This window comes from Alligator sinensis, unplaced genomic scaffold, assembly GCF_000455745.1.
Source record: "Alligator sinensis unplaced genomic scaffold, ASM45574v1 scaffold962_1, whole genome shotgun sequence".
Lineage (NCBI taxonomy): Eukaryota > Metazoa > Chordata > Crocodylia > Alligatoridae > Alligator > Alligator sinensis.
Window position 1 is genome coordinate 188,125 of NW_005842404.1, and position 27,408 is coordinate 215,532.

A 27,408-nucleotide genomic window follows, 5' to 3' on the forward strand; every position below is an offset into this window, starting at 1 on the left:
CAGGATTAAATGTATACATGTGTCTTTATTTTCTTTGAAGAACCCATAGCATATTTTAAAGGTGGTGATAGGACATATAAAACAAAATTAAAAAATACCTTCAAAAAACACAGAAGAGTTCTCTCACCTTTTACCCCACTTTCAAAACTATTTTCCACATCATTTAATGAATACATGAAAATACATTAATTAATATGCATATATCACAAGAGACAGACAATTATAGTAATTTGTTTGACTTGGTTGTAAAGATCTGAATCTTCAAAACTTTACAAAAGGAACTCTACTATTGATTTTAATTAGAGTTTTGGCCCTTTAAGATGAGGGAAGCAGGATTAGTACAGTATGTCCTTCTGCACTGAGTCATGAGTTTTGGCTCCACTTTGGACTCTCCTTCCTCTTCAAAACAAATAATATCAGTTTGAGGAAAGAGAATAAAATACTGTATGCTATAAAAATTATATGCAACATGAGAAATCTTGAGTTTTATTTTGACAAGTTAAAAAAGCAAACAAAAATCATGAAAAGAAACATACAAAAGCCATTAGTAGATATTTCATGAAACAAACAATTAAAAATGACTTTATTTAAAATATCTGCATAGCTACAGGGTGGTTGGTTTGTTCAATCTAAATCTCTTAATTTACAGAACTGAAATTGACTACTGACTATTACATTAACATATACTTTAGACATTGCACAACACATTTTATAGATTTGCCAAGAACATTGAATTAATTCTAGTATTTGTTAAATCTAAAGCCTATGAACTTTCATACAGTGTTTGAAGATGCCAGCTAAAGGCACTGCCAATATAAAATTTAAAACTATTGTTCCCACATAATATCATCTTTCTTGAGTGTAGACTGAAGTTTCTGCATATTTTTCAACAGCTGAAGAGAGCTTTTGCTTTTTTGTCCTGGACACGATATAGAATCATTTTCCTTTGGAGTAACTGGAATCTCTTTTATTCCTTCCATATCATCAGATTTGAGTTTGACACGAGCTGCCTCTCTCTTCAATTTCTGAGCCTTTTCTCTTAATTTCTGAACCTAAAGGGAAAGATTGTGTGCAGTTTTATGTTCACAACAGACATTGGAAAGAGATCCTCCTCACATGACATTAGACGTATTTTCAAACACCAAATAACATTAAAGGTTACCCCATGAAAAGATATACTAGATGTATTTCTCTAGGAACAGCAAGCATTAGAAATATACTTTTGAAATATAAAGTTAGGTTTTTTCCTGCAATATTTAAGATGTAAAAGTTTGCATGAGAGAAGAACTCTGTCTCATCCAAAAACCTAGCCCTGACAGCCTCTTCTGCTTTAGATTCTGTTATTTATCACACAGTTATAGCTTCTTTCTAGATAGTTTAGCTATTGTATCTAGATTTTAGCCATAAAGCCTCAGCATTTCTCTTGGCTCATTATAAGAACAAATATCATAAGGTTGATATTGCTATAAAATGTCTGACATTCAGAAGTGACTGGCATGTGTCTTGATTTGTGTTTATACCATGAAATCTTCATGAAAGGTCACTCCAGCAGGGAGAATACAGGTTGCATTTTTAAAGTGGTCAACATGCAGATTCAGACATTAAATCCTTTAGTAAGGATAAAGAATTCTGCCATGCATCCTAGCGAACATCACTGCTTATGAAATGGAAGTACAGCTTACTGTTTGAATTATGACAAGTTCATATGTGACCCTACATATGTTGGCATCAAAGAGGAACAAGGAAGGAAAAAGTTGGAAAAATACAGCTTTTCCTGGTTCTTTTCATATTAAAGAGAGGGAGAGAGGGGTGGGGCCCTATCATTTTACACACTGTAAACAGAAGAATATTTGAGATGCTGTAAATCAGGGGTGGACAAAACGGTGGATCTGGCCAGCATCTGGACTCCATTTCCCAGCAGCCCCTGCCTGCATCACTGTAGCCAGTTTCTATGGAGACCCTTGCAGCAGCAGGGCCATGACAAATGGACCAGGGTTTCCATGGAGACCAGCCCCAGCAGCACTGGCAAGACACACAGCTGGGCGGGGGGTTGCTCTAATGTGCGGGCAGCAGATTTCAATTCTGCCCCAGCTCTGGACTATGTTGTCCCTGCCTCAAGACCCCAGGCCCACAGCAGCTCCTCACCCAGCCCATTTTAAAGGGGAAATGTTAGCTAATTTGGGAATTAGAACCAGTGTTTTCAAATATGGGTGCCTAAAACATGTATAATGCACACGTGCGTGCGTGCGTACTTCCATAAATGTGTGTGTGTGTGTGTGTGTGTGTGTGTGTGTGTGTGTGTGTGGCTACATACATATATACGTGTGCATTATTTAGGCATCCATATTTGAAAATACTGGTTCTAATTCCCAAATGCATATAGAAAATGTGTGTGTGCAGGGTGCGCGTGTGTGTGCACGCGCGTTAGGCAGCCATATATGAAAATATACATAAGTGAACTGATTTCAGAGATAGGAATTGGAGGCAAATAGACACCTAATTAGTTGCAACATTTTAGGCATTCATGTTTCAATATACTGACCTGTGGGTGTCAACAAGATTTTAAATATAGGCAATAGATGAAAAATAACTCCATTGCAGTATTTCCTCTACCCCTTAATTAAATTATTTAAGATTCACTTCCTTACACTGGCTTGGTGTTTTTTCAACTTGGATATTTGATCGCCTTTAATCTCCATTCGCTTTACCAGACAATCCAATTCACGTTCAAGGTCTTCGCGAACTTCACAGTTCTCAGTTTCCTGTATCTGCTTCACGAGTTCTTGATGTTCACTGATTAGAAGCAAAAATACTATATATGTAGTGCTCGTGGGATATTTCCATAACATTCTTCTTTTACACATTTAATCTACTGAATGAGTTTAAATTCTAAGAGGTTTCTTTGTGAGATAAAACATCAGTCATGATTTCCTCACACAGAAGTAGTCTGAACATCCCAGGCAAGTACTATTACAGTGATAAAAAGTCCCATTTTTCCATAAGTCTGTAATCAATTAATGTGCTTTTTTTGCATATGTATTGCAAGCCATTTCCAGAGTAACAAATAATAACCATGACTGTTTGAGAGCATGGCAGCATCATACACAATGGTAAATTGGAATGCAAGAAATTAAAAATCCTGTTCAAATAAACAGTCAATACAAACCAAAAGCACTGGTCCCAACCCCCACCCAAATTACCTCAGAGTCAGAGTTTAATTTAATCCACAAAACCTCATTTTAGGATCCCTAATGGAAGTCACAGTTTTTTTTCCAACAAATTAGTCAAATTAAGGCTTTTACTCAACAGGAACAGCACCACCAAGGCTTGTTGTTCCTGGCAAGCAGTGTGGTAAAATACAGGTGCCAATTATTTCATTCTACAAACAAGACAAAGAATGGGCTAGAGCTAGCTGCCTAACAGACAGAGTAAAACTGTGCACCAGTTATAAACAATAACATGCTTTCTGATTATTCATCATTATGGCTTGTACCATGACTTCTTTTCTGCTTGTAAAATGCTTAGCACATTACAAGCGCTATTGAAAATGGGTAACAATTGTTTTCTCCAGCCCAGTTGCTCCTATAAAGTAGTTTTTCATCCAAGTAGCACAAATACAAAAACAATTCTTTGCATACTTATGGCTATGAAGCAGTAAGCAGTTTAGATTAACCCAATGCTGCCTCCCTTAAAAGGAGGACCCACAATTCTAATTTCAGTATTATTTATAAGCCAGGTCTTCTGAACCTACACATGCATTTCAAAATTCAGTTATTAAGTATATGCGAGTGGCTCCAAGCATCAAGGACTTGACAGATTTGACAAGAAACCAAGGATTTCAAACTAGTAAAGGAGTCTTTTTTTGGCCTAACAACCTGCTTCTATTCCAGACCACAGCTCCTTGTTAGTCCAAGTGGGTGCATCTACAATGTAGTTTTAACCAACATTTCTACACATTGTTGCCAACCTCCTCAGCCCTCAGGACACAAAACCCTCAAATACATTCTTATTTGTGCTTTGAATCCATGCTTGCTTTTCTATCTAGGGATATTAGTTAAAACCCAAGCTGTGTTTTAGCTCAGACAGGAGCAGTCAGAACACAAGATCATTCAAGACCTGATCATTTCCCAATACATTTCCACAACTCCTTTAAAAGACCAGCAAATAACTGGTCACCTTCAAGACCAATAACACCTTCAAGATGAAACTGGATGCTTATCTTGCTGGGATCCTATGACCCCAGCTGACTTCCTGCCCTTTGGGCGGGGGCTGGACTCGATGATCTTCCGAGGTCCCTTCCAGCCCTGATGTCTATGAAATCTATGAAATTTTGCTGCAATTAACAGGGAAAGAATAGAAGAATGTCTTAACACAGAGAACCATGGGATATACCTTCAGATACACAGGCAAGTGCAGCAACAATAAGAATACAGTATGCAAGCAGCACTTTGCAGGGTGATGCTTCTACTCAGTCTAGGGGCTGACCTGCACCCTCAGACCCAGGTACCAATCACTTGGACTAACTGTGAAGTACATACCTTACCTTTCCAATAAGGGCAAAATGAACAGCATCCCTACTTTTCAGGGGAAATAGTCCTCAACTAAGAGGCTTTTCTATCATGCATCACAGGGCTAAAGAAGAGGGGATCCTTCAGGCTGAATTTTAAGTTTGCTGCAGCTGTAACTGCTGCTTGGAAGGGACTAGGTTAAAAAAAGGTAACAAAACTTCTTCTGCCCATGAGCCCAAAACAAAAACCTCCCCAAAGAAACAAATCTTTACTTGCCAGGTACACTTCAAACCCCATCCAGAAGTATTTTTATACCCTCAAAAGCTAGATCTAGTATAGCATCTCAGCAACTCCCGTAGGGCTGCAGCTGGAAGTCATGTGTGCTCACAGTACCACACTTCTTTTGTCCTCTGGAAAATAGTTCTTAGGTTCATACTTACAAGCTCATTTGACCCAGCTCATCCTGTATTGCCAACAAAAGGTCAGAGAGATTTTCAGTGACAGAAGAAGATGTGGAACAGGATGACACTGATTTGGAAGCAATAGTTCTTCTGGAAACTCTGCATTCAGCCTTTTCTGGATACTGTGATGAGACGCATGGACTGCGATATTTCATCATATGCAAGACGCTTTGTACATTTGCACTAACAGAATGGCTGGAGCTGGCAGACTTAAGAAAGAAGGGTAAGCTTTTGTAAGCAGCTATAATGAATGCAATGAAAGAATAGTGTTCATTTTAAAGAAGATGACATTTGTTTAGTGAGAATATGTAGTCACTCAGACTCACCTTCCCAGCCACAAATGGCAGCACTCCAGTCTTAACATAAAATTGTGGTGGAGTCACTTTCTTGAGGCTAGGGTTTTTCTAATAGACAGACGACAGGAACAGGGAAGAAACAGAGTTTATTGAACCAAGCAATCTTAAATTTACTCTAACAAATAAGACTGGAAGCATTTTGGAGCATAGATCAACTTATTTTGGTGACTACACAGTATCTAGCACAAAAGAGCCTCAGACATGGAGCAATCCATTTAGGGAGCTGTCATAATACAAATAAAAATATCAGTAGGTTTTTACCTCCCAGCAAGAACAAGACCAAACTGCATTTCAGCAGCAAGGCATTGTATACAAAACTTGCATGTGAATAGCCACTGAAATACAGCTTTTCAATCTGTCTCTTTAATGGGCATTACATCTTTACCTGCTTTTCCCTAGTAGAGGAAAAATTCTCAACATTAAGACAGGGAATAGTAAAAGCTACCCAAACAGATTCACGTAACTGGACAAGTCACCAGTAGACTGTGTTTAAAGTAAATAAATCCAGTATTAATTCTGAATTAGAGTATTTTTTTCCTATTTCTTTTTTTTTTTTTAAACAGAGCTGCAGCAGTGGTAGCTGCAGTGAGTGATTTTTACTGGACTTCAGTAAGACACTTGCTACGTTGTCTTAAAAAAAATTCTAAATCAAGTTGTTTTGATTACCAGTCAGTCAAGGTCAAAGGTCCATATTAGTCACAGGAGCTATGTGGGCTCATGTGGTTAAGGTGTATATCAGTTTTTGTACCCAGGAGTACACAAGGGAGCAACGTGGGTAGCATCCTCCTTTTATTACCAGCCCAAATGACCAGGTGTGTAAAGTTCTCTGGCAATACCATGTCTTATGTACCTGGGTTTAGTTTAAACACCTTAGTTCTCTATAAAGAAAGCTATGCAGCTGGTTATATCTCAGAAGTCAGCAACAGAATGCAGAGAATGGATAGAACAATTCCCTCCACATCTTCTCCAGTGAGATCGTGTGGATCAAAGTCTACTCCAGCAAGACACCCAGGTGCCAGTAGCACCTGTCACATTACCTTTACTGTTTTCTTCCTCCTATTTTTCCTTTTTGGTTCATTTTGAGATGAAACTGAAGACATCAGAATTCTATTGATCTCAAGTCCTGTTTGAAGCTATAATTAAAAAAAAAATGAAAAAGAAAAAGTTACATGCTAAAATAGCTCAGTTCAACTGGGTCTTCATCCAAATGAGGGAAGGAATTAATTATGGGAATTACTGTGCTTCTTACAGACATGACCCTTGCATGGGGATTCAACAGTGTGAGATGTGATAGAGTATGGTCTTCCAGTATGGTTTCAAAAGTCCCCATTCCCAAATCAAGCTGCAGCCAGTGCATCTTTCAACTATCACCATTTGGTTGTTAAGATAGTTTAATTTTGCAGTGGAAAAGAGACTTTGTGGAACTATGATCCCTTTCAATCTCTGTGACTCAGAACAGCAGAAGAATGGAGAGCCTAGACCATGTGTGCAACATTTAGCATCACTTTCATCGGTCAAGACAAGGTTTTTCTAGATATTGCTCTACAATTAATACTGTAGATACAGAGCCAGCATCTGATAAAGTTGCTACCATTTCAGCTTTGAAAGAACAAGGCCTCATATATTTGAATATATAAGACCTGGCTAAATGATAAGATGCTCAGACTACAGCCAGGTGCTTCAGTCAGCATGAAGAAAGAGAAGGCTGAGGAGGTCATATGACAAGTGACAGATAAAGGATGATGTTTCCCATCCCACAGCCATATCTTAACAAAGCTGGAGTAGAGTAAGAGGATTCCAGTATTAGCAGACAGCTCAGCCTACTGCACAAAAGCAGTTTCTTGAGCTCAATGAGTCTATCTGGCAAAGTCGTGATACAGACACTTGCCAACAGTTATTAGTTTACCATTTTCTGACAATCAGACATTCTTACTGGGCTTTCTGCTCATGTGGCAGTAAAACCTGTTCTAAGAGAAACACAGTAGTTTGTGTATTTTTTGGACTGTGGTATTCAGTGAAGCTCTAGTGGGAAGACATATGGGTTGCAATCTGTGGGCTTATTCTGTCTTCTGACAGATGGAAGTCAGTGAAGTTGCATCATAACTGCTACAGGAGGTGACAGCAGTGGTGAAAGATGCTAAAAATGCCAGCTTCACTTATTTTTAGGTTCTTTCAGTGCTTATTCAACTCGTGTACTCTTGTTACAGAGCATCCCACAAAGTATTACCCTCTACAAAACATTTGTTACCTTTTATTAGTCTCGGAGAGAGAGGCTGAGAGGGCATAACAAAGATGAACTTGTAAAATGGCTGCTGTTTATTTGTTCCTGATGAGTAAATGACACACCATGCAACAAAACTGAGCACTCCATCTACCCCACCCTCCCACTCACAGCACAGAAGTTCTTCATGCAGTTCTCTATAGGAAACACATTTTTTTTCAAATTCTGCTAAAGAAACTGTCACTGACTAATAGTGACAATCATGACTATGAAGTCTTCAAGCAGTCAAATGTACAGGTACTCCTCACTTAATGTCGTCCTGGTTAACATTGTTTTGTTATTACATCGCTGATCTATTAGAGAACATATTTGTTTAAAGTTGCGCAATGTTCGGCTATAATGTTGTTTGGCCACCACCTGCTAGTAAGTAATTACTGTGATATAATTGGATTTACTTAACATCATTTCATTTAAAGTCGCATTTTTCAAGAACATAGCTACGTTAAGCAAGGAGTTGCTGTATTAGTTTGCAATATGTATGAACTACATGTGAAGTTGGAAGGGACTCTCATTCCATTAAGATAACTCAAGACACTCCTCCTTCCTCCTCCAAGACACCTGATTTTGGATGCCATATTTCTTAAAATCTGTCTGCTCATTAATTAGTTAAAATTACCTGATGTACTTACAAGTTATCAGGAAGTTCGTTCCTGACTCTCAGACATTTTTGGTGAATGAGTTGTATTCTTTGTGCATGACACAAAGCACATCCTCATCTACAGAAACTGTGTAAATCCTTTTTTACTAGGTAAAACCAAAGTTTGTCATTTTGTATAATTCATGCTAAATAATTCTTCCTAACTAAATGAGTAAGAAAAAAAAGAAGTGCCTTGAATAAAGGGAATGGACTTCTTCTGCAATAGTCAAATCGGCTATCTTACCTGAGCTGCCTTGTCTTGTATTAACTTACGTTGATGCTCTTCTTCACGAAGCTTTTCCTCCAACTGTTTGATCTTGTCCTCAAATGAAGATACAAGACTGTTCAACTAAAATGTACTAAACTGTAAACTATTTCAAATTTTGAACAAACCAAACTGAAAGAATTTTGTAGGACAGAACTGAAAGACCTGTAGGAAATAAGGCTAATACAGGAAGAGCCAGGAAAAGCAAATGTTGTGATCCGAGCTCCACTGAAGGAGTACAGGCATCACAGATACTCTCTGAAACTTAGTGCAACTGGTAACCTTTGCAAAAAGTTTTCCGAAGTGAACTGTAACTGCAGATTGTCACCTCAGGCTTGCTTACTTCTGCAGTTTTCTGAGTAGTGGTAAGTTTGAAGCACTCTTTTTCTAGTACTTCAAGCTTTTCAAGTTTTGCATGTAGCTCCATCTGATTCTGATTTTTCTCCTTTTGAAGCTGGGTCTGCAAAAAGAAAGCCAAACTTAAATTTGGCATCTGATTTAAATATTTTCAGACACTAAAAAATAACACACTACAGTATACTGGTTTAAATAGCTTACAAGTATGAAATCCCAGGCCATGAAATATTGTAAAGACAAAGCTGACTTCAGTTTCAAGCAGTCAGTTTTGTCCACCCAATGTGCAGAATATAGGCAGCAACAGACCTACAGCAGAGCTACTGCTGGGCTTCAATAAGATCTATCAGCTCTACTGCACGAACCTCGAAGATAACTGTCTAAGGCAGGGCTGTCCAACCTCTAAGTGGCTGGGGACCACACTAGCAAGGACCACACCCCCAGGGGCTTCATTAGTGTAAGCCAGGGGCTCCCAGGCTGTACCCCCCCCACCCTGCTGCACTGTATACGCAGACAGCACCCACTTCCATCTGCCCTCAACTCCATGCACAGGTGCTATGGACTGGGCCGCCTTGCCCCCTGCAGTCAGAGCAGGAAGTGAAAGCTGAGAGAAGGATGGGGAGCCTTGAGACCCTGGGTGCAGCATCAGCCAGAACAAGGGGAGCAGCATTAGGGCAGGAGCCCTGGGGAGGGGCGGGTTGCATATTAACCCCTTGAAGGCCATATGCAGCCTGTAGGCCACCAGTTAGTCCTGGTCTAGGGCTCCAGACTACCTGCAGCAGCAAATATTCAGTATCTCTGTATTTGCCTAAATGTGGATTAGTAAGGGAAGGCATTTGCTAGTTTTCCTAGACCTAAACTTTTAGAATTAGGAAAACAAGTTGCGCCGTGTTGTTCTTGCAGTCCTTGGCCACTTTACATCGGATCTGCCAAGAGCTGCCTCCATGAAAGTATTCTTGCCTTTTCCCAATGCCATGTGCCTACTTACTAGGAACCTTACCAAAGCTAGTGAACCATTTTGTGCAATTCACAGATCAGTCACCCCACACTGTAATCACTTTTAGTCACTACCAACTCACACAGCGGGGGAAGGAGGGAGAAGTGACACGCAGAAAGCACAGGTTTTAAAGTCTTAATCTTTCTACAATATTGTGCTAATACATTGCTCCATATGTTACATTAAATGGCTTCACCTGTTGCTGTAAAACCATTTTCTTTTCTTGCTCTGCACTGAAAACCATTTTTCTCATGTAATCCAGCTGTTTCTCCAGTAGGGAGCAGCGTGATTGGGCTGCGCTTAACTGCATGCTTACATCTATGAAAAGACACAAAGACAGAGAAGAGTAGTTGGGGTCATACAGATAGACAACTCATTCCCTCATGGTGTTAAGAGAGGTTGAATTCTTTACAATTTAAAAGGGGCACAGGAGAGTAGTTTGGGAGCTACACAAATCAAGCAGTTTAGATATTTAACAACAGTATGTGTACAAGATTCAAGATGGGTTTCCAATTTCAGGCCCTGAACTGCCTCCCACAGGAGTGTGATTTTTATATTATATATCGGTGGTCTCAACCTTCTTAGACTCAAGGCACCCTTCAAAAAACGCTCTTAGTTTTTGCTTGTTTTTTTGACTACAGAAAAATAATACAGCAGTGTTTCTGTTGAAAAAACTCAGAAAGACTACAACATCAGACTGTTTTTAACATTATGGATTCCTGTTTGAAATGTCTGGGGTTAATCTGTGAATCATGTTTACACACCTAAGAGTATTAAGATTGTGTGGCACCTGGGGTCCCCCTTGAAAAGATCTTAAGGCACTCCACGGTGCCACGGCTGAGAATCATTGTTACATACATATGGAATTAGCTACTGGCTTACTTGAATTTATGCTGGTATAAAAAACTCCAGTTAGAATCCAGCTCCTTCCCTCCTTTCCCAGCAGCACTCTTTGCCAGACTGGAGTGCTAAACAGGTAGCACTTAGTGGTGGCAAATAGCAGCGTTTGGTCCAGTTTAGGAATTTCAGTGGTAGAGTTCAAAGAAGATCAGCAAAGAGACTGATGAAAAATTTTGGGAGCCCAAACCTTCAGAGTTTGAAGTGAAATAACCATGTTCTCACACGCACATGTGCGCATGCAACATGCACGCGTGCACATCATTCTCTCTGTTTTTTAATACAATGTGCATTATCTAAAGTCTGTTTATTTGGCACCAAGTTTTCAAGTAACCAAATATTGTTTTACTATAATTAAAAAATTAACTTGTCAAAAACAAAATAAGGACTTGAATTGTCACGGTATCATGACTTGGAAGGAAGGTACTTCTTACTGAAACCAAAGTCTGAATTAAATAGCAGCTGGTCAAAACAAACTTGCTCAGTTGTTCAATTCAGAAGTATAACAGATGCATGTCATTCTTTCACAACTCCTGGAAAAAAAATACCTTTTTTCTGTTGCATCAGTTCCTGATGGGTGATATCTCTCTCACAGGATTCATGGTGCAAGGCTTTTTTGTACTGAGCAGCCTCTACAGAAAGACTGCTCAGGTTCTCTTCAGCCTGCGACCTCTCCAACTCTAAACGATGGATCTTTTCCTGAAGAGTTTTCAGAGCTGCCATCAGAGCTACTGAACAATTCAACAATGACAAATGAAGCCTTAACAATGGGTCTGTACACTGCAGTGTAGCAACAGCATTTATTTTTTCAGTGTTAAACCATAAAAATTGTAATGATTCCCCACCAACAGTTAGCATTATGAAATAACAATATATATTTCTGGTAAGAGTCTTAATTTGTTTTGAAAACTTTTGATTTGTTTCTCAAATATTTTTTTGTAAATATACAAGTTATGATCTTAAAAACTATGTAAAAACAGTATTAATACTAGAGGTACACCGATATATCAGTACCATATTGGATTGGCACTAAAATTAAATTATCGGCAATTGACTTTTTTTGGCCGGTGTAGCCGGTAATGGCACCAATAAATATAATATCCCTTCTGACCAGGGCCTCTGGACATGGCCAGGAATGCAGCCAGGCAGCGTGAAGAGCAGCGCCCTTGCAGGTAAGTTTGTGGACGGGAAGTGGGCATGAGGGTGGGGCAGATCAAGGCCCCCACGGTGAGGGAAGGAGTGGGACAGGGATTGGGGGCACTGCCCAGCCAGGGCTGTGACTAGACCCAGGGTAGGGAGCAGCTCAGAGGTGTGGGCAGCTCATCCAGGGGGCACAGGGAGGGTGGGGACCAGGGGGGCGGCTCCCTGCCACTGCGTGCACACCCCAAGGGAGGCAGGGGGGGCATGTGTCCCGTCTCACCCCAAGATTTGTACGCGGGGCAGATGCTGGCTGCCCACTGTGGGCTCGGAACTCTCCACTCTCCTGCCTCTACCCCAGGAGCCGCACGTCAGTTGTGCCTTCCCTGCCCACCTGGCAGCAGTGAGGGCAGCACGTTGCACTTTCCGCTGCTAGGCGGGCAGGAGACACAAGGCCAGTTGGGGCTCCTGGGGCAAAGGCAGCAAAGCAGAGAGCCCCGAGCCCACAGCAAGCAACCCGCATCTGTCCTCACCCCACTCAGCTCCGCCATTTTTAAGCGCTGGGATGCTGATCCCCTGGACAAGCTGCCTACGGCTCCACCACTCTCCCTGCCATGGGTTCCACTCACCACTCTGGCTGGGCAATGCCCCCATCCCCAGCCCCTGCCCCCCTCTCTCCCTCACTGTGGGGACCTTGATCTGCACCCCCTTCCACCACTTCCCCCCCCCCATGCCTCTTCCCCTCCACAAAGTTACTTGCAAGGCACTGTTCTCCATGGTGCCTGGCTGCATTCCTATAAGTAGGTTATGAGATCGGTATTAGCCGATAAGGCTGGTTAATAATTGGCTATCGGTATTGGCCAAGAAAATCTTTATCAGTGAACCCCTTATTAATACTATGTCTTTCCACTGTTCTTGAACAGGAACTGTGTACATTTCCTTTACATCAAGGATGCATTTCATAGGTACTGCAGGAAAAACTAAAACTAAACCAGATAATAGATTTTTCTCTCACTTTTGAAAAGCAGTTTGCATTATCTAGAAATTTGACAGAGACATTCTCTATTTCTGCTCCCTCTCCCCTTAATGTCTGCTTTCAAAAAGTTGACAGAAGTGCTTCTAGTGCTTAAAATAATGGCATTTTCCTCCTTATGGCAAGAACAGTATAATGTTAAATAGTTTCTTTCATGAATCTGCCTTACAACATACCTATGTTTCAAACGTTGTGATATAATGTTGTTTGTTTGGACAAACTAAGGACACAAGGGAAAGTTAAACATTTTAGAAGACTTTCAAGGGCTGACATTTTTCAACCTGACAGTATTGAAAGAGTATTGAGCCAAATCAGAATTTCCAGTACATTTGCTTATTACCAGTGATAGTTTGCTACAGAAATTTAAAAGCAGAATTTTAGGACCAGATAACATTAGGGACCAAATTTATTATGAAGTTGCAATTGTAGTCTTTTTTTTTGGTAATGTTAAAAATTTAATAGAAAAAAAATAAACGAATTGTTTCTGCAACTATAAAGCATTTTCCTCACCTGACAATTTTCAAGGTAAAAAATTAACATCTAGGACCTGATTTTTCAATAGTTTTCATTATACAGCCATAGCTATGGAAGGAGAAACTATATTCTCTTTGAAAGCCATCTTATCCAAATGTCTATCTGATCATTTAAAAGTCCTGCTGTCCTGTGAAAACTTACCTTGTTTAGCTTACTTAATAGATTTCAAACCAAGAATTTCAGTTATTGTTGTTCCCCCCTGCCACCTCCATTTACCTTGATTGTCTGGACCAGAAGGCAGGTCTCCCATAGCAGTTGTTAATTTCTTTGATTTTCTGTGAGCAAAGGTAGAATACTTGCTCTTATCTGGAGGCTGAAGAAAACTTCCTATGAAACTGTGTTTTGATTCAGAATCCATGGTCTGCAAAAGGAAAGATATGCAATGCCATTTTTTTCTTAAATGAACTATTATCCTGCCGACAACTAGCTCAAGGTATAGCATTAGCAATTCCTGTTTACTTTAAGTCAGGGTTATCCAACACAGCCCATGGGCAGGCTGCATGGGTTAAATTACAGACCCAGGGCTCTCACAGAGCTGCTGCTCCCTGCACTGTTTCAGCTGTTACTGCAGCCAGGTTCTCTTCCTACTCTCCTCTGACTTTTGCCTACTGTCCCCATCCCTGGGAGCAGGGTAGTACAGCCCATGGGGCTTGGGACCCCAAGGCTCAGAGATCTGGGGAGGGGGGGGGCACATGGGAGCACATGCAGTAGGGAAGCCCATACAGTAGATGGTCCCCAACCATTTAGGAGTTAAGACAACCTTGCTTTAAATCAAATTAAGTATTTTGAGTTAAATAAAACATCAAGCAAGTCCTTGTCACTACACTGTCAGGAAGATCACAATTAAAATAACCAATATATTCCCTTTATACCACCTTTTCATGCAGCCTTATTCCATTTATAATACGAAGTCTATAGCTTCCATTGACACCTTATATCAATGGTTCTCAATTTTTTTTTAGATTCAAGGCACCCCTCAGAAAATTTTCGCTCTTTTTTTTTCACTTTTTTCACTACATAAAAATAATAGAACAATTCTTCTGTTGCAAAGGACTCAGAAAGACCACAAGAAGTCAGGAGTTTTTTTTAACACTTTGAAATCTCTGGGTTTATCTTGTGAATCGTATTTGCACACACAAAAGTGTAACATTGCATGGCACTGCAAAGCCCCCTTGGAGTTTTCCTATTTATATTATCAGTGCTACCCTCCATAGGCTCCAATGTGCATCTTATAAAAGGGAAACATGAAACTTAACCAGGGCCAAGCAGAAAAAAGACCTGGCTTATTTGTTTGTTTTGCGTGCAATTTTTCTACCAATACAATGAATATTTCCACTTAGTACAACCCAACACAGGACCATTACACATTTTACTTTATGAGACATTATTTCTCAAGAACATTTCCATTATGAACTAGAAGGGTCCCCATCCCATGTTCAGCATGCAGCTAAGGTTGTACACCATGATTTAGGCTGATAAAACTATCAGGAAAGTTGACAACTAGAGCTCAGTCAAAAATGTTTACTCCAGGAGAAGGTATCCATCCAGGTTGTAGCTGTATTGGCTTAGAGGCAAAAGGTATCAAAACTTGTGGAAGAGACAATATCGTTTATTAAACCAACTAGATATTTGCAAACAAATTATTTTATAATATAATAATTTATACTTATAAAATAATTTGTTTGCGAATATCTAGTTGGTCTAATAAAGATATCACCTCTTCCACGAGTTTTGATTTCTACTCCAGGATAACTCACTTAAATCCAACTCTGACACTTAACAGCCATAATTATGCAAGAGGCAAGGATTTCCTTAGGTGATATTTTTTATTGGACCAACTGTGTACTTGGGATAGTTAGACAAGCTTTTGCATGCAAGATATTCTGATCAGACTTGACGAAGAATGAGCCAGGAATTGCTCATTCTTTAGTAGGCTGTGCCTGGCTGGGTCTAATCTGGGGTAGGCAAAATGGCAGATCCACCAGCGGCCGGATGCCATTTTCCAGCAGGCCCGGCTCCTGGCCGGTCTCCGTGGAGACCCCAGGAGTGCAAGGGTGTGACAGCACAGGGCTGCAGGGCCACAGATCCGGGGCTCTGCCTCAGCCCGACCCCACACTGTCAAGGCCCTGCATTCCTGGGGACCCTACGGAAACCGGCCCAGAGAGGCACAAGCGGGGCACATGGCTGGGAGAGGACATGCTCTGCAGTCAGGATCTTGCGGCAGTGACAATGTGGGACAGGGCCCAGGAGGAACCATAATCCACTGCCTGCACACCCCTGCCCATGTAACCCGCACTCATCACAGGGGCACGTGGGCTGTGGATCGTGGCTTTGCCACAGCCCCACCCCGTGCTGTCACTGCCGCAAGATCCCGACTCTGGCCCCAGAGCAGACCCCTGCCTAGCCACATGCCCTGCCCACAGGGCTCCTGTCCAGTCTCCGTGGAGACCCCAGGAGCGCGGGGGCATGACAGTGCAGGGTTGAGCCAGGCTGGGGCAGAGCCCGAGTTCTGCGGCCCTGCGCTGTCACACCCCATGCTCCCGCAGTCTCACTCGAAACCAGCTGGGAGCTGGGGCTGGTGGGAAATAGAGTCTGCTGCCGGCCCAATCCGGCCCATGGCTCAGACTTTGCCCACTCCTGGTCTAATCAGACCTGACAAAGACTGTCTTGCATTCAAAAGCTTGTTTAACTCTTTCTCAACTAAACAGCTGGCCCAGTAAAAGATATCACACTAATAAATCCTTGCCTCTTACTTAAAATAAAAACAGAATGACAAACACTGGCTAGCAGTTATGTAATTCACCAACTAAAGGAAAAATGTGAGATAGAATTTTTTTTTTTCAGTAGTGTTGGATTACTGATACTGGATAGCAGCATAGGACTGAATGGGGCCTCTCCTGGGCCATAAAGTCTAGTCCTTTGTGTTTGTAAGCAATCATTTCCCCAAGGAATCCCCCAAATTGCCACTTCAACCCCTTACATCAGGGGTGGACAAAATGTGGTCCGGGGGCTGGATGTGGCCCGCCAGGCCATTCTATCTGGCCCACGGGGCCCCTAAAAAATTTAGAAAATTAATATTTGTGCGCCCCCAGTTGCCTATCATGCAGCCCTCGCTGGCTTGCCAAAACTCAGTAAGCGGCCGTCTGCCCAAAATAATTGCCTGCCCCTGCCTTACAAGCAACTACAAGGCAAAGTAGTCCAAACGTGTAAGAACAGCCTATATCATGCCACAAGTATAAAGCAGGGATGAAGGTACTGCCAATACCCTGCCACTGCAATGACAGGCAAGTAGTTGGTTAATATAGCCTCAGAAGATCCTAGGAAAAGTACGGTGCTCCATGCTAAATGGATGGCAAAGATTGTTGGGGGTTCTGCCTACCTGACCGAGATTAACATTCCTTTGTAACGGCAGATTACAGCATCAGTATGACCCCAAGCACAAGAACAGGGTCACTAGCCTGAAACGTGAGCTTGCAAAGGACTGGCAGGAGAATCTCCACACCTGCAGACATTGGCTGCGGCCAATGTCTCAGTGCTTTAGAGGGCAGAAAACGAAGGAAATGCACAGAACAGAGTGGGAGGGGGTGGGGGACTAGAAAATTAGACCAAAAAGAAAAATAAGCCCCTAAACAAACCAATCTTCCTAGCCCCCCTGGGTGACCAGCAAAATCATGGAAGCAAGAAGCTACCAGACACCCACCACCATTTGAGTCATAAGATTGTTTGTTGCTTTAGCCCTATTCCTTAATTTAACCATGTTAACCATTCTTCAGGCATGTACGATCAATGTTTTTCATGGTGTTATACTCAAACATTTTTTCAGCAAGACTATGGGGTATTATGAATTCATCACTAAAGCTACAGCTTGCTGTCATAGCCACTGGTTGCTTGGAGAATCTATAAACAATTCCTGTAACTACATCGTGAAATGGATAGCCAGAACTACTCTCTTAAAGGTGTACATTTTTAAAAAGTTTTAATCCCAAAAGCATAAACCTAATTTTGTATAATTTAAATTGCTCACTGTTTTCGATGATCTGTGAATACCTGAACTATTTCCAAGAACTTACAAGGCCTTGTGCTTCAAATTCAACCTTATCAGTTTTTAACTGGGGTCCTGATTCATTGATTCTCTGCTGTACTTCAAAAATTAGAACAGCTTCTGAAGATAAAAGCTTTTTTATTGCAACACATTGAGAAAGAGTGAGGTTGCTTTCGAGATTCCAAGTCCAAAAATGAATTCAAAGAGAAGAAAAAGGAAAATCTTTATGGATTATCAAGTCTTAATCGTATACCAACAACTCAATGGACTAGTAGTTGCCAAATGTCTCATGAAAGATAGGATGAGAAACGATCATTGAAATGACATAAAAACAAATGAATTACGGACCAATAATCTAATAGCCATGGTATCATGCAAGAGAATGAAACAGGGTCCCCTCTGACATCTTCTTCCCTAACCAGCAGAAAGTGTACCATCTGTCAGATCACTTTCAGTGCCAGCACCAATATCTACTCCACACAGCAACAATGTAGTTTCTGTTTAGATAAAGTAATACTTATAAATTTACAAAAGAATCACAAAAGAAACCATCTAACAAGAACATAAAGCAATTTGTAGCAAAAACAAGCTGCCATATATATAATGGGGCATTTGCCATATATAAATTAAATCCCCAAACTATCATTAATTTTGGGGGAAAAAAGATCAAAGATGAAACAAGTTCCTAGAACAAGTTTTCCCAGCATTGCTGGTTCAGAGGCCCTCCTTTTTGTTGGTAAACTGTGCAATGTCAGGTATGTTGATAGCTTGTTTTTCAGTCTGTAGTATTCCCAGGTTAGAAACACGACCATCTGCCATCTTAGTCCTCAGGTAAATTTTCAGCTGCTGCAATAAAGAAAAGCTTCTCTCTGCTGATGCTGTAGTAACTGCGATAGTTAGGTAAAGTATGAAAAGGTTTCCCAGTTTTGGAAGGGTATCACGCAGTAACATTTCATGAAATAACTTCACTCTTCTTTCAAGTTGGGGGTGCTCCGCTTCACTACTTGTGCCGGCACTGCCATGAATTTCAAACAATCTGGAAAACATGTTGATTTCAGACCTCAGATCCTCTTGAGCAATCCTGTAAGTTTTGGAAATAGTGCCTATACTTTCCTCTGATGGGGTCTCAGAAGACAGAACATCTTTCAGAGACTTGAAAATGTTTAGGTCATTCTCGGCGAAGCGGTCTTTGATGTCACTAATAAGGGTATCCAAAGTTCTGTATAGTATTTCTGTCCTGTAATAGTCCTCTGGTTTCTCAAAGGAGGACATTTCCCCTCCTCCCAGTTTTCAGGGAACAACCCTTTTATGAGGGACACAAGGTCCAGGATACCCATTTTTCTGGCACAGTTCATTAGCATTGTTGAATACTTGGAATGCAAACCCTCAGTCCTTGCAGTACAGACACTGTGGATTTGGCCATCACTATTGCTCTATGAAATGTAAAATCCTTTGATTAAGTTTGGATAGGTGTCTGGTTTGCATAAACGCTCTCCTCATAAGCAGCATGCAGTACAGGAAGTTGAAGTCTTGCAGGTGTCAGAGAAGCACACAATCTTCAACTCGAGCTTTTGAACCCCCATGCTCAATTTCATCCAGAGCTTCAACTACTTCATCAACATTTTCTAAAAGAGCTTTGATAGCCTCGACTTGACAGTTCTATTGAGTGTCACTGAGCAGTTTACAAATACTGGTCCACCAGAAAAAGAAGCAGTTTCTGATTGTCTTCTTTCTGATCCTATTTTTCCAAGGATAGCATGTCTCTTTGTGCTTCTTTCAGTGAAAGTTTGTAGTTAGTGGAGAAGTGCGAAAGCATCCTGGACAGAGAGAATACAAGAAACCACATCCGCTATGCAGATTTAATATATGAGCATAGCAGCGAACGTAATAAGCTAAAGGATTCTCACTAAGTATCCGTGTAGCCACACATTTATAGGGTCCTCTCAGCTCCATCATAGCACTGACCTCTTAAAGCCAAAATATCATGTCCCAAATCTGACAAAGCAGTCTTGATTAGTGTGGCAAGTGAAGCACCACCTGTCTGCAGCATCCTATAGAAGCCAATAAATCGTTTACATATCATAGTATGAGAGCGACTTGTTCATGCCTGGAGAGATCCATTGTTTCATCTGCAATGATGGCAAACACTCCAGCTTCTTTTACTTCCTTTACTATTGAATTCTGGACTTGTGAAGCCATAATCTCAAGTATTTCATTTTGACAGGAGCTGTGTAGGTAGGTGGATGTAGATGTAGGGTCGGAGGAAACCTGAGCAGATCATCAAGTCCGACCCCCTGCGCTGGGCAGGAATGAATACTGGGCTCATATGACCCCCATTAAGTTAAGCTCATATAACCCCAGTCAAGTAGTTTTCGAGCCTCCTTTTAAAGACCCCTAAGGTAGAAGCCAGCACCACTTCCCTTGGAAGTTAGTTCCAGATCCTAGCTGCCCTGACTGTGAAGTAGTGCCTCCTGATGTCTAGCCTGAATCTACTCTCAATCAACTTGTGGCCGTTATTCCTTGTTACACCAGGAGGCACTCGGGGGAACAGGGTCTCACTCAATTCCCTCTGGTCCCCCCGGTAAGTTTATAGACGGCCACAAGGTCCCCTCTCAGCCTTCTCTTGTGAAGGCTGAACAGGTCCAGGTCCCGTAGCCTCTCCTCATAGGGCCTGCCTTGCTGCCCCTGATCATGCAAGTGGCTCTCCTCTGGACCCTCTCGATGCTGGCCACATCCTTCCTGAAGTGCGGCGCCCAGAACTGGACGCAGTACTCCAACTGCGGCCTGACCAGTGTCGCTTAGAGGTGGAGGTTAAAAACTTCTCTCAGAAAATCATAAACCGCTGAATCACTGTGTTGCCTTCACTACGCAGCTTCATCAATTCCCACACGTTTCCTTGATTTGTGGAATCGGATCCCTCATCATGTCCCTTCAAAGGTATGCCTTGGCGAGCACAAAACAGCACAGTCTGAATTACAGTTTGTAAGTATGCTCAGTTTTCATCCACTGTTTTTTTCCTCTGACTGTCAAGTTTCATAGTTTCATAGCAGCTAGGATCAGGAGGGACCTGAACAGATCATCTAGCCTGACCCCCTGCCACAGGCAGGAATAAATGCTGGGTTCACAAGACCCTGGACAGCATTCCCCCTTTTCCTGGCCTGTAGCCAACCCTGCCATTTAGCAAGAGCTTCGAGATGTGCTTCAGACCTTGAATGCTCAGGAAATCTTTCATTGGCTTTCTTCCATGATTTAAAACCCACAATTCGGAATGCTTGGTCACCTGTTTGGGAACTGCCAAATGCTCAGCAGCAGAAACAGAAAGCTGTGTCCTGACGGACACTGTATTCAAGTCATTTGTGATCACTGTACCATTCTTTTCTGAATTTTCTTATTTTATTGCTGGACAGAGTACCTAGAAACACAATTATGGGCTGATATAGCCCTTCTTCAATATATTGCAAAGCTGCATCTGGCCCAAAGCAAGGGTCTCTGCTACTGGAAACTGTACTACTGTCCGTATGAGTGCTTATGCATGATGTGGCATCCCAACCTGGAGTGTCACTCTCACTGTGGCTGCTTCTAGTACCATAATTCAGAACTGCACTGCTTGTGCTGGGGGCTGGAGTCTCGGGGGGGGGGCCTGAGTCTTGGCCTTCGTTGAGCAGAAAAAGTCCAAACTCAACTCTCTCTTTGCCATTCTGCAAAGCTAAAGGAAAGGTACATTATTAGTACCCGACAACAGTGAAACGTGGACTTAGGGTGTGTGTGAAAGGACCTGAGCTACCCTCAGATTTTATGTTCTCTTGGCAGGACAAGCACAAGAGGCAAAACAATACACAACTGCAAGCAGCCTTTAGTATTAGTTGCTTTGGATGGTTAAATGAGATATGGACTTCTCCCTTTTCCATCTAGCACAAAGCATAGGAGAACTAAAGGTTAGAATCCAAATAGTGTAAATGTGAACATCCCAGTGAGTGCTCAAATTGCTTTTTTCTGTTTTCCATGTTCTGTGAGCTCCCTACTTACAAGCTGAATGGTCAGTGATTTCCTTTTTGTCTTAATACCCCCTCCAGAAGAATCAGCAAATCTCAAACTTTTCCACTTTAGAACCACTCAAAAAACCCCCAAGTGGAGCTGGGGCCACTCTGGCTGCGCTTTTGGGCAAGTTTTGCTTTGAGATAAAATGGCTGCCACTACGCCTGAAAGCAGAGGCCAGCGGGCCAAATGGCTGGCACCACACCCGCAAACACAACCCGGCGAAAAAAATGGCTGCCACAACGCCTGAAAGCATAGCTTCAAGGGAGCTTTTGGGCCATGGAGGGGGGCGGGGGGGGAGGAGGCCCAAAAGCTCTCTCGGGGGCCCAGTCCCACTCGAGAGCACTGTCAGGGAGGGTGGGGCTGAGCAGAGAAGCAGAGCTCGGTCCCTGGCCGTACAATCAGGCTGGCGGGTTCCACACCTGGCCCTGTCCTGAGCGGTGCTGAGTTGGGGTGCATCAATGGGCCCCCCAGCACTTTCGGGGGCTATGTGCCCCCCTACCAGTCGTCTGTGTCAGAGGGCATATTAAGAACCCAGCCAGCATCCTGTTGTCGAAGCCTCTTGGAGTTTCTAACAGATAATTTCGCTCTCCTAAACCTCTATCAAAAGATGCTGTCATCTAGTGCACACATTTTCCAAGGCATACAGCTTGATTTTGGAAGACACTCAGCCAGCCCTTTGCATGTAGCAGAGCTTACTGGCTGTGTCCCATATCTTGGGAAACCCAAACAGTCATTGTCTACTCTTCCAACTCACCCTAGGAGGGGTGCAGAGTTGGTCCAGCATTGTATACAAGTCACAGGCCTTTTCTGGACAGCTTGTTAAACCGTAACATTGCAATGCAGTTTCACTGCTACAGACAACCACTGTGTTTTAAGCTCTCACACAAAACACTGCTACAGCACACATGCTGAGATGCCAAGCCACGTCATCTGTAGTAAACTGGACCACAAGCCACTTTCATTGAAAAGAATGCCTCCAAAACAAAAAACCTCAGAGAATCTAGATTACTACTAAAGAGAGATTAAATACAATAGCAGACAATCCCACCTGTATGGTGCAAGAAACAGGGACACTTAATCTAGCTGAATAACCTGTTTCAAATTTACAAGATTTTGGGACACCTTCCGGAGATAATTCTCTGCTTGACACATTTTTACCAAAGACCTACTAGCCAGAAGCAAATGTAGAAAAGGGAAGGAGTGGGAAGGTCCTATCTGTGAAATCCAGGAGCAGTGCTCCGCTGTAGTCATGCTACCCATTAAGAAGGGAGAGAATGCCAATAGTGCTGATCTTGGAACCTGCTGAAGTGCTAGTTTGTCTCTCATACACCTCTGCTTAGCAATACCCTCTAAACATGAAGCTCCATTCTTTATAAAGAAAAGCAACATTTTTATTTCTTACTATTCTTAGCCTTCCGACTAGCACTAGAAGGTGTTCAGCCTCTATTTATTTAGCTTCTTACTCAGCAAATAACTAGCATTTATCAATGTTCAGTACAGTAGCTACAGCAGCATAACATTTCCAAGATTAGGCAATCAGTTATATTTTTGCCTCAAAAACCCATAGGAACCAAAGCCATCAGAATCCTTTGCCTGGAGAGTCAGAAGCTGTGTCTACGCTAGCATCTTTTGGTGTGCATGCATGTGCATACTAAGTCTTTCACCATTGCAGTTCCACTGGTGATTACAAATTTGGGAGCCTGAGCATAGAAAGGATATAAAACTACTTTTTTAACACTAAAAATTAATTCAGATTTTCAGAACATAATTTGTGTCTCATGTGTACTCTGAAGAGAGCTGGCTCTCTTCTTTATTTCCAGATGCTATGTTTCATTTAATGGACTTCTAGCCAACTTAATAATTCTCCTAAAACGCTTTTTTCCATACAAGCATTTCCCTTAGTTTCCAAGGGAGGAGGGGTGGGGATTTTTTTCATGTTCACGATTAAGAAGGAAGAGCATTTTGCAGGAAGTCATGAACTGCAGAGGGATTTGGTAACTCCTGATTCAGAGACGATCATAAAAGATACTTACACGGTAGCCATGTTATTGCTTCCATAATTTTGCACCAGTAGAAATGTTTTCCCCTACCCAAACAAAAGAAATTTGATAATCTTTGAAAATGGCTGAGAACTATCAGCTACTAGATAAATCAATCCGCTATTAGATCAAAGCACCAAAAAAGCTCCACACTAAAGCGGCCAATCTATACAGATGTCAGGCAAGCCGAGTCCAACTAATACGCTGCCTCTTCTGGGCATGTGCTGGGCTTGGCATGGAAGCATTCATAGATTTCATAGGGGGCTCACAGGGGGTTTTTTAACATCTGCAAGTAGCCTATGTTTCTTAGGGGATAGAACAGATCTTGCAGATGATGCCCCTCAGTCCCATCAGGAAAAACTCACTCAAGCAAGCTTTTTAAACCACTGTTATATTTAAAACCAGTATTTCATGTTCAGTTTAACATTTGAAAGTTAATGATGCTGGATCTACACTATAAAGTCTTGCTAGTTTACCTGACAACCCCTACAACAGATATAGCTATGCTGGCAAAACCCCTGAAGTAGACATAGTATACCAGCGAAAAACTGCTTGTGCCAGCTTTATAAGATGTTGGTTTGAGAGGTGGTGTAGCTATGCCAGCAGAAACTCCCTCTATCAGCTATATCTCTACCAAGAGGCTTTGTCAATATAAGTATGTAGGCAGAGGGTCTATTTTCAAGAACCTAATATTGCTTATAATGGGTAATAAATTATCCTCTCTGTTTTCATGTAAAAATACAGCTACAGCACTAAAGGTTTCATCCAGGTATTTGTATCAAACACATGAATAAGTTAAATTAAACCAACAACACATAGTCCTATTAACAATAACTGGGCCTGTTAATATAGTCTCCAGATAAATCTATTGTGTTCAGTCCAATAGGTTAAGAACAATTTAAGAAACCAACATCAATTCAGACACAAACTGTCCCATTATTTGTTTGTAACAAATTTCTATACAATCAAGAACCACTCTACACTAGGGGTTCATACAGACATTAAGGGAGGTGAGGGGGAGGTTAGATCATGTTAAAAATGGCCGACCAATCTAACTTAGTTCATCCAGGTGTGGACCTTACACACTCTGCAACAGAAGAATTGCTCTATTTTAGAGGTCTCCAAACTTGTTATGGTGAAGGTCACTTTTTGGAACTAAAGGTCACCCCAGGATCTACCGCTCCCCCACACCTGATTCCACTTCTGTGCACTGAGCCACGCCCATCCAGCAGCCAGTGGAACGTGGTGTTGGGCCCCGGCCTGGCCGGGTCTGGTCCGGAAGTCTCTGCAGTCCAGGGGCGCATGGCGGGGGTCTTCCACTGCTGGATACAGCCTGCAGAAGGCCCCGGGGGGCCCATGCCCTGCCACCTGTGCTTGGGATGAGGTGGCTGCTGCTGTGGGCTACCCACTGCACCCCAAGCACAGGCGGGGGAGCAGGGCATGGGCCCTCAGAGCCTCTGCCAAGCTGTGCCCAGTGACAGTGTCCGCCTCCCCACCTTGTTTCTGGATGACCAGATTTTCCCAGACGGGCCACGGCCGCCCCCATGTGAGTCCCCTCTGCTGAGCTGAACCGAACCATGCCCATATGTGGTCAGCTGCAGCGGGACTTGAGGTGCAGCGGCAGCAGCCTCTGCTGCCTTCAACCCTGCAGAGATGGGTAGGGAGCCCCCTACATCCCTGGAGGAGCCACCATCCAGTCAGACTGGGGCCCCACTTACCCTCCCCTGCTCCTGGCTGGGCCTCACAGTCAGTTGCTCACCATGGGGGCCTCAGTCTGGCCCCTCGCCCCTTCCCTCCCCGACAGACTGACCTGCTGGTCAGATGAACCATGCATGCCCAGCTGTCCTGCATCCCAGGATCTACCAAAAGAGACTCCAGGACCTACCTGTAGATCAGGACCCCCAGGTTGGTGACCACTACTCTATTATTTTTCTGTAGTCAAAAAAGTGAGAACATAGTTACAATCAATTTCAAAGTTTTAGAGAAAATTGGGCATAAACTGCCAGAACGTACTAAATTTGGGTAAAAATTGGAGAGAAAAGAACAAAAGAAGAAATGACAGAAAACAAATTCCTGAGCTGCTTGCAGACATAAAAAAGAAAAAAGTAGCACTTTACTCTAAACTTGGTACACCCCCACGCTGAGCCCAGCACATGCCAGAAGAGTCATTGCATTAGTTAGACCCAGCTTGCTCAATGTCTGTATAGATCTGGCACTTTAGTGGGGCTTTTTGGCACTTTTATCTAATAGCTAATTGAACTGCTTTTAGATAAAAGTGCCAAAAAGCCCTGCCAAAGCACCTGATCTATACAGGTGCTGTGGGGCCAGGCTGAAGTAACGTGCTGCTTCTTCTGGTAAAGTGTGTTTTTTTTGTTTTGTTTTCCTTTTTTTAAATGTCTGCAGGCAGCCCGGTGTCTGAAGCCTTTGACTTTGCTAACCACCTCTGTAACTGGCTGAAGAGCAAAAAGCCAGGGGATAGCAGTTGCTAATTACATTTAAACATAATCACCTCCACACCATTTTAGTAATACAGTTTAGAAATGTTTACATCCTGAAAGAGAAAGAATGGAACAAATGAGAAAGAGTGGGATATACAGAGTCATTGGCATGGAGGGAATAGGGTCCGGGATATCAGGTACTCACAGGGCCCCTGGTATGAAGGAAAGATGAGGGGTTGCAGACAGTCCTTGCAATAAGAGTGGAATAGAGAGGATGCAAGGTGCCTCTGGTCTGGTAGAAAGATTCTCAATTTTTTTCCCTTTTTCCCTTGCAACCCCTCTTTGAGGGATCTCAGATCTACTTCCTGTCTGAGCCTGAGTATAATAATTGAATTTGTTAAGTGCCACAACCTCATTTAGGGAACACAGTTCTAGAATGTGTCCACGTGCTTAGCCTTACACAAAAACAACAACAAGGATTAATTCCCTTTATCTTATCCTTTGTTCTTCTTGTCTGCTGTGTCTCAGGACAGGATACTGTTTCTTATTATATGTTTTACAGGCACTAGTACAACAAAGCCCGGACTTTCGAAGATAACCTTTATGTTTTTAACAACGGAAAAAAGGGAAAAAGTTACGCTGGGCATTTTTCAAATCAGTATGTAAAAGGGACCTGGAATTGTTTCCATCCTGAAAAGTGTTTTGCCTTGGAAGTAAAAATCTGATTTATCCAGGTTTCCCCAGCAGGCTCCCTATTGTTAGCTGGTTAAATATTGCCACTGGAAAACAAACAAAACTTCCCTAGGGGAAGTGATGTTTAAGTATAAATGCTATACTTTATTTGGTTAATAACTGTTTAGATTAAGTGGGGAAGATTTTTTTTTTAATGCAAACACCCCATCCCATTGACAGAATATAGGTAAACCAACTTAAAAGAAGCCAGATTTGACATTTCAGGCATCTCTAAAATAAGTAGGGTGGCAAGGAAGGGATGTTATGGGATGGGATGGGGAAGAAGAGATACAAATTTCAGGACATCTTGTGCCTCAAAGGAAGGCACAAATTCATTTTTTTTTCTGTTATGGAGACACCTTTCTAACTGATGTGTTATTTGAGCACACAACATCACAATAGAGATGACATTCACCTCCATTAGGGAAGTTTGAGGTTTCCACTTGCATTCACCTCCCTCACAGAACAAAAGAGTTCAGGTCAGACTCCCAATGGGAGAAGGCAGGGTAGATTTGCCCCTTATAAACTAACCAAAATAGTCAGTACATCTGACAAAGTGAGTTTGGGCCCACAAAACCTTGGGCTATATTTATCTGCTTTGGTTAATCTATAATAGGCAAATCTACAGATCTAAAGAAAAAGCCCTGGTGGAAGGGGGA

The 27,408-nt window shown here is 42.2% G+C and overlaps 1 protein-coding gene across 4 annotated transcripts; it reads right to left on the reverse strand.

Moving 5' to 3' along the window:
• On the reverse strand, positions 1-26,298 carry CEP57L1 (centrosomal protein 57 like 1). 4 transcript variants are annotated; one of them, XM_025211410.1, is made up of 11 exons: positions 26,223-26,298; positions 13,677-13,821; positions 11,305-11,487; positions 10,056-10,177; positions 8,852-8,968; positions 8,488-8,565; positions 6,363-6,458; positions 5,296-5,373; positions 4,949-5,178; positions 2,649-2,793; positions 1-1,052 (listed from the first exon to the last, which is right to left on the reverse strand). In XM_025211410.1, the coding sequence occupies exons 2-11, from the start codon at positions 13,816-13,818 to the stop codon at positions 828-830; spliced, it is 1,416 nt and encodes a 471-aa protein (XP_025067195.1). In that variant the 5' UTR covers positions 13,819-13,821; positions 26,223-26,298; the 3' UTR covers positions 1-827. The 4 variants fall into 4 exon arrangements, with proteins under 4 accessions (XP_025067195.1, XP_006029978.1, XP_006029979.1 ...); XM_006029916.3 differs by lacking the exon at positions 26,223-26,298 and adding an exon at positions 25,465-25,494; XM_006029917.3 differs by lacking the exon at positions 26,223-26,298 and adding an exon at positions 25,076-25,093.
• Between the last annotated feature and the right edge of the window lie 1,110 nt (positions 26,299-27,408).

Coding starts and splice junctions, on each gene's coding strand:
- CEP57L1 (XM_025211410.1), bottom strand. CDS start 13,818: ATGGATTCTGAATCAAAACACAGTTTCATAGGAAGTTTTCTTCAGCCT. Junction 6,459..8,487: donor TACAAGACAAGGCAGCTCAG/GTAAGATAGCCG, acceptor TTTTAATTATAG/CTTCAAACAGGACTTGAGAT. Junction 1,053..2,648: donor TGAAAAAACACCAAGCCAGT/GTAAGGAAGTGA, acceptor CTTTCCCTTTAG/GTTCAGAAATTAAGAGAAAA.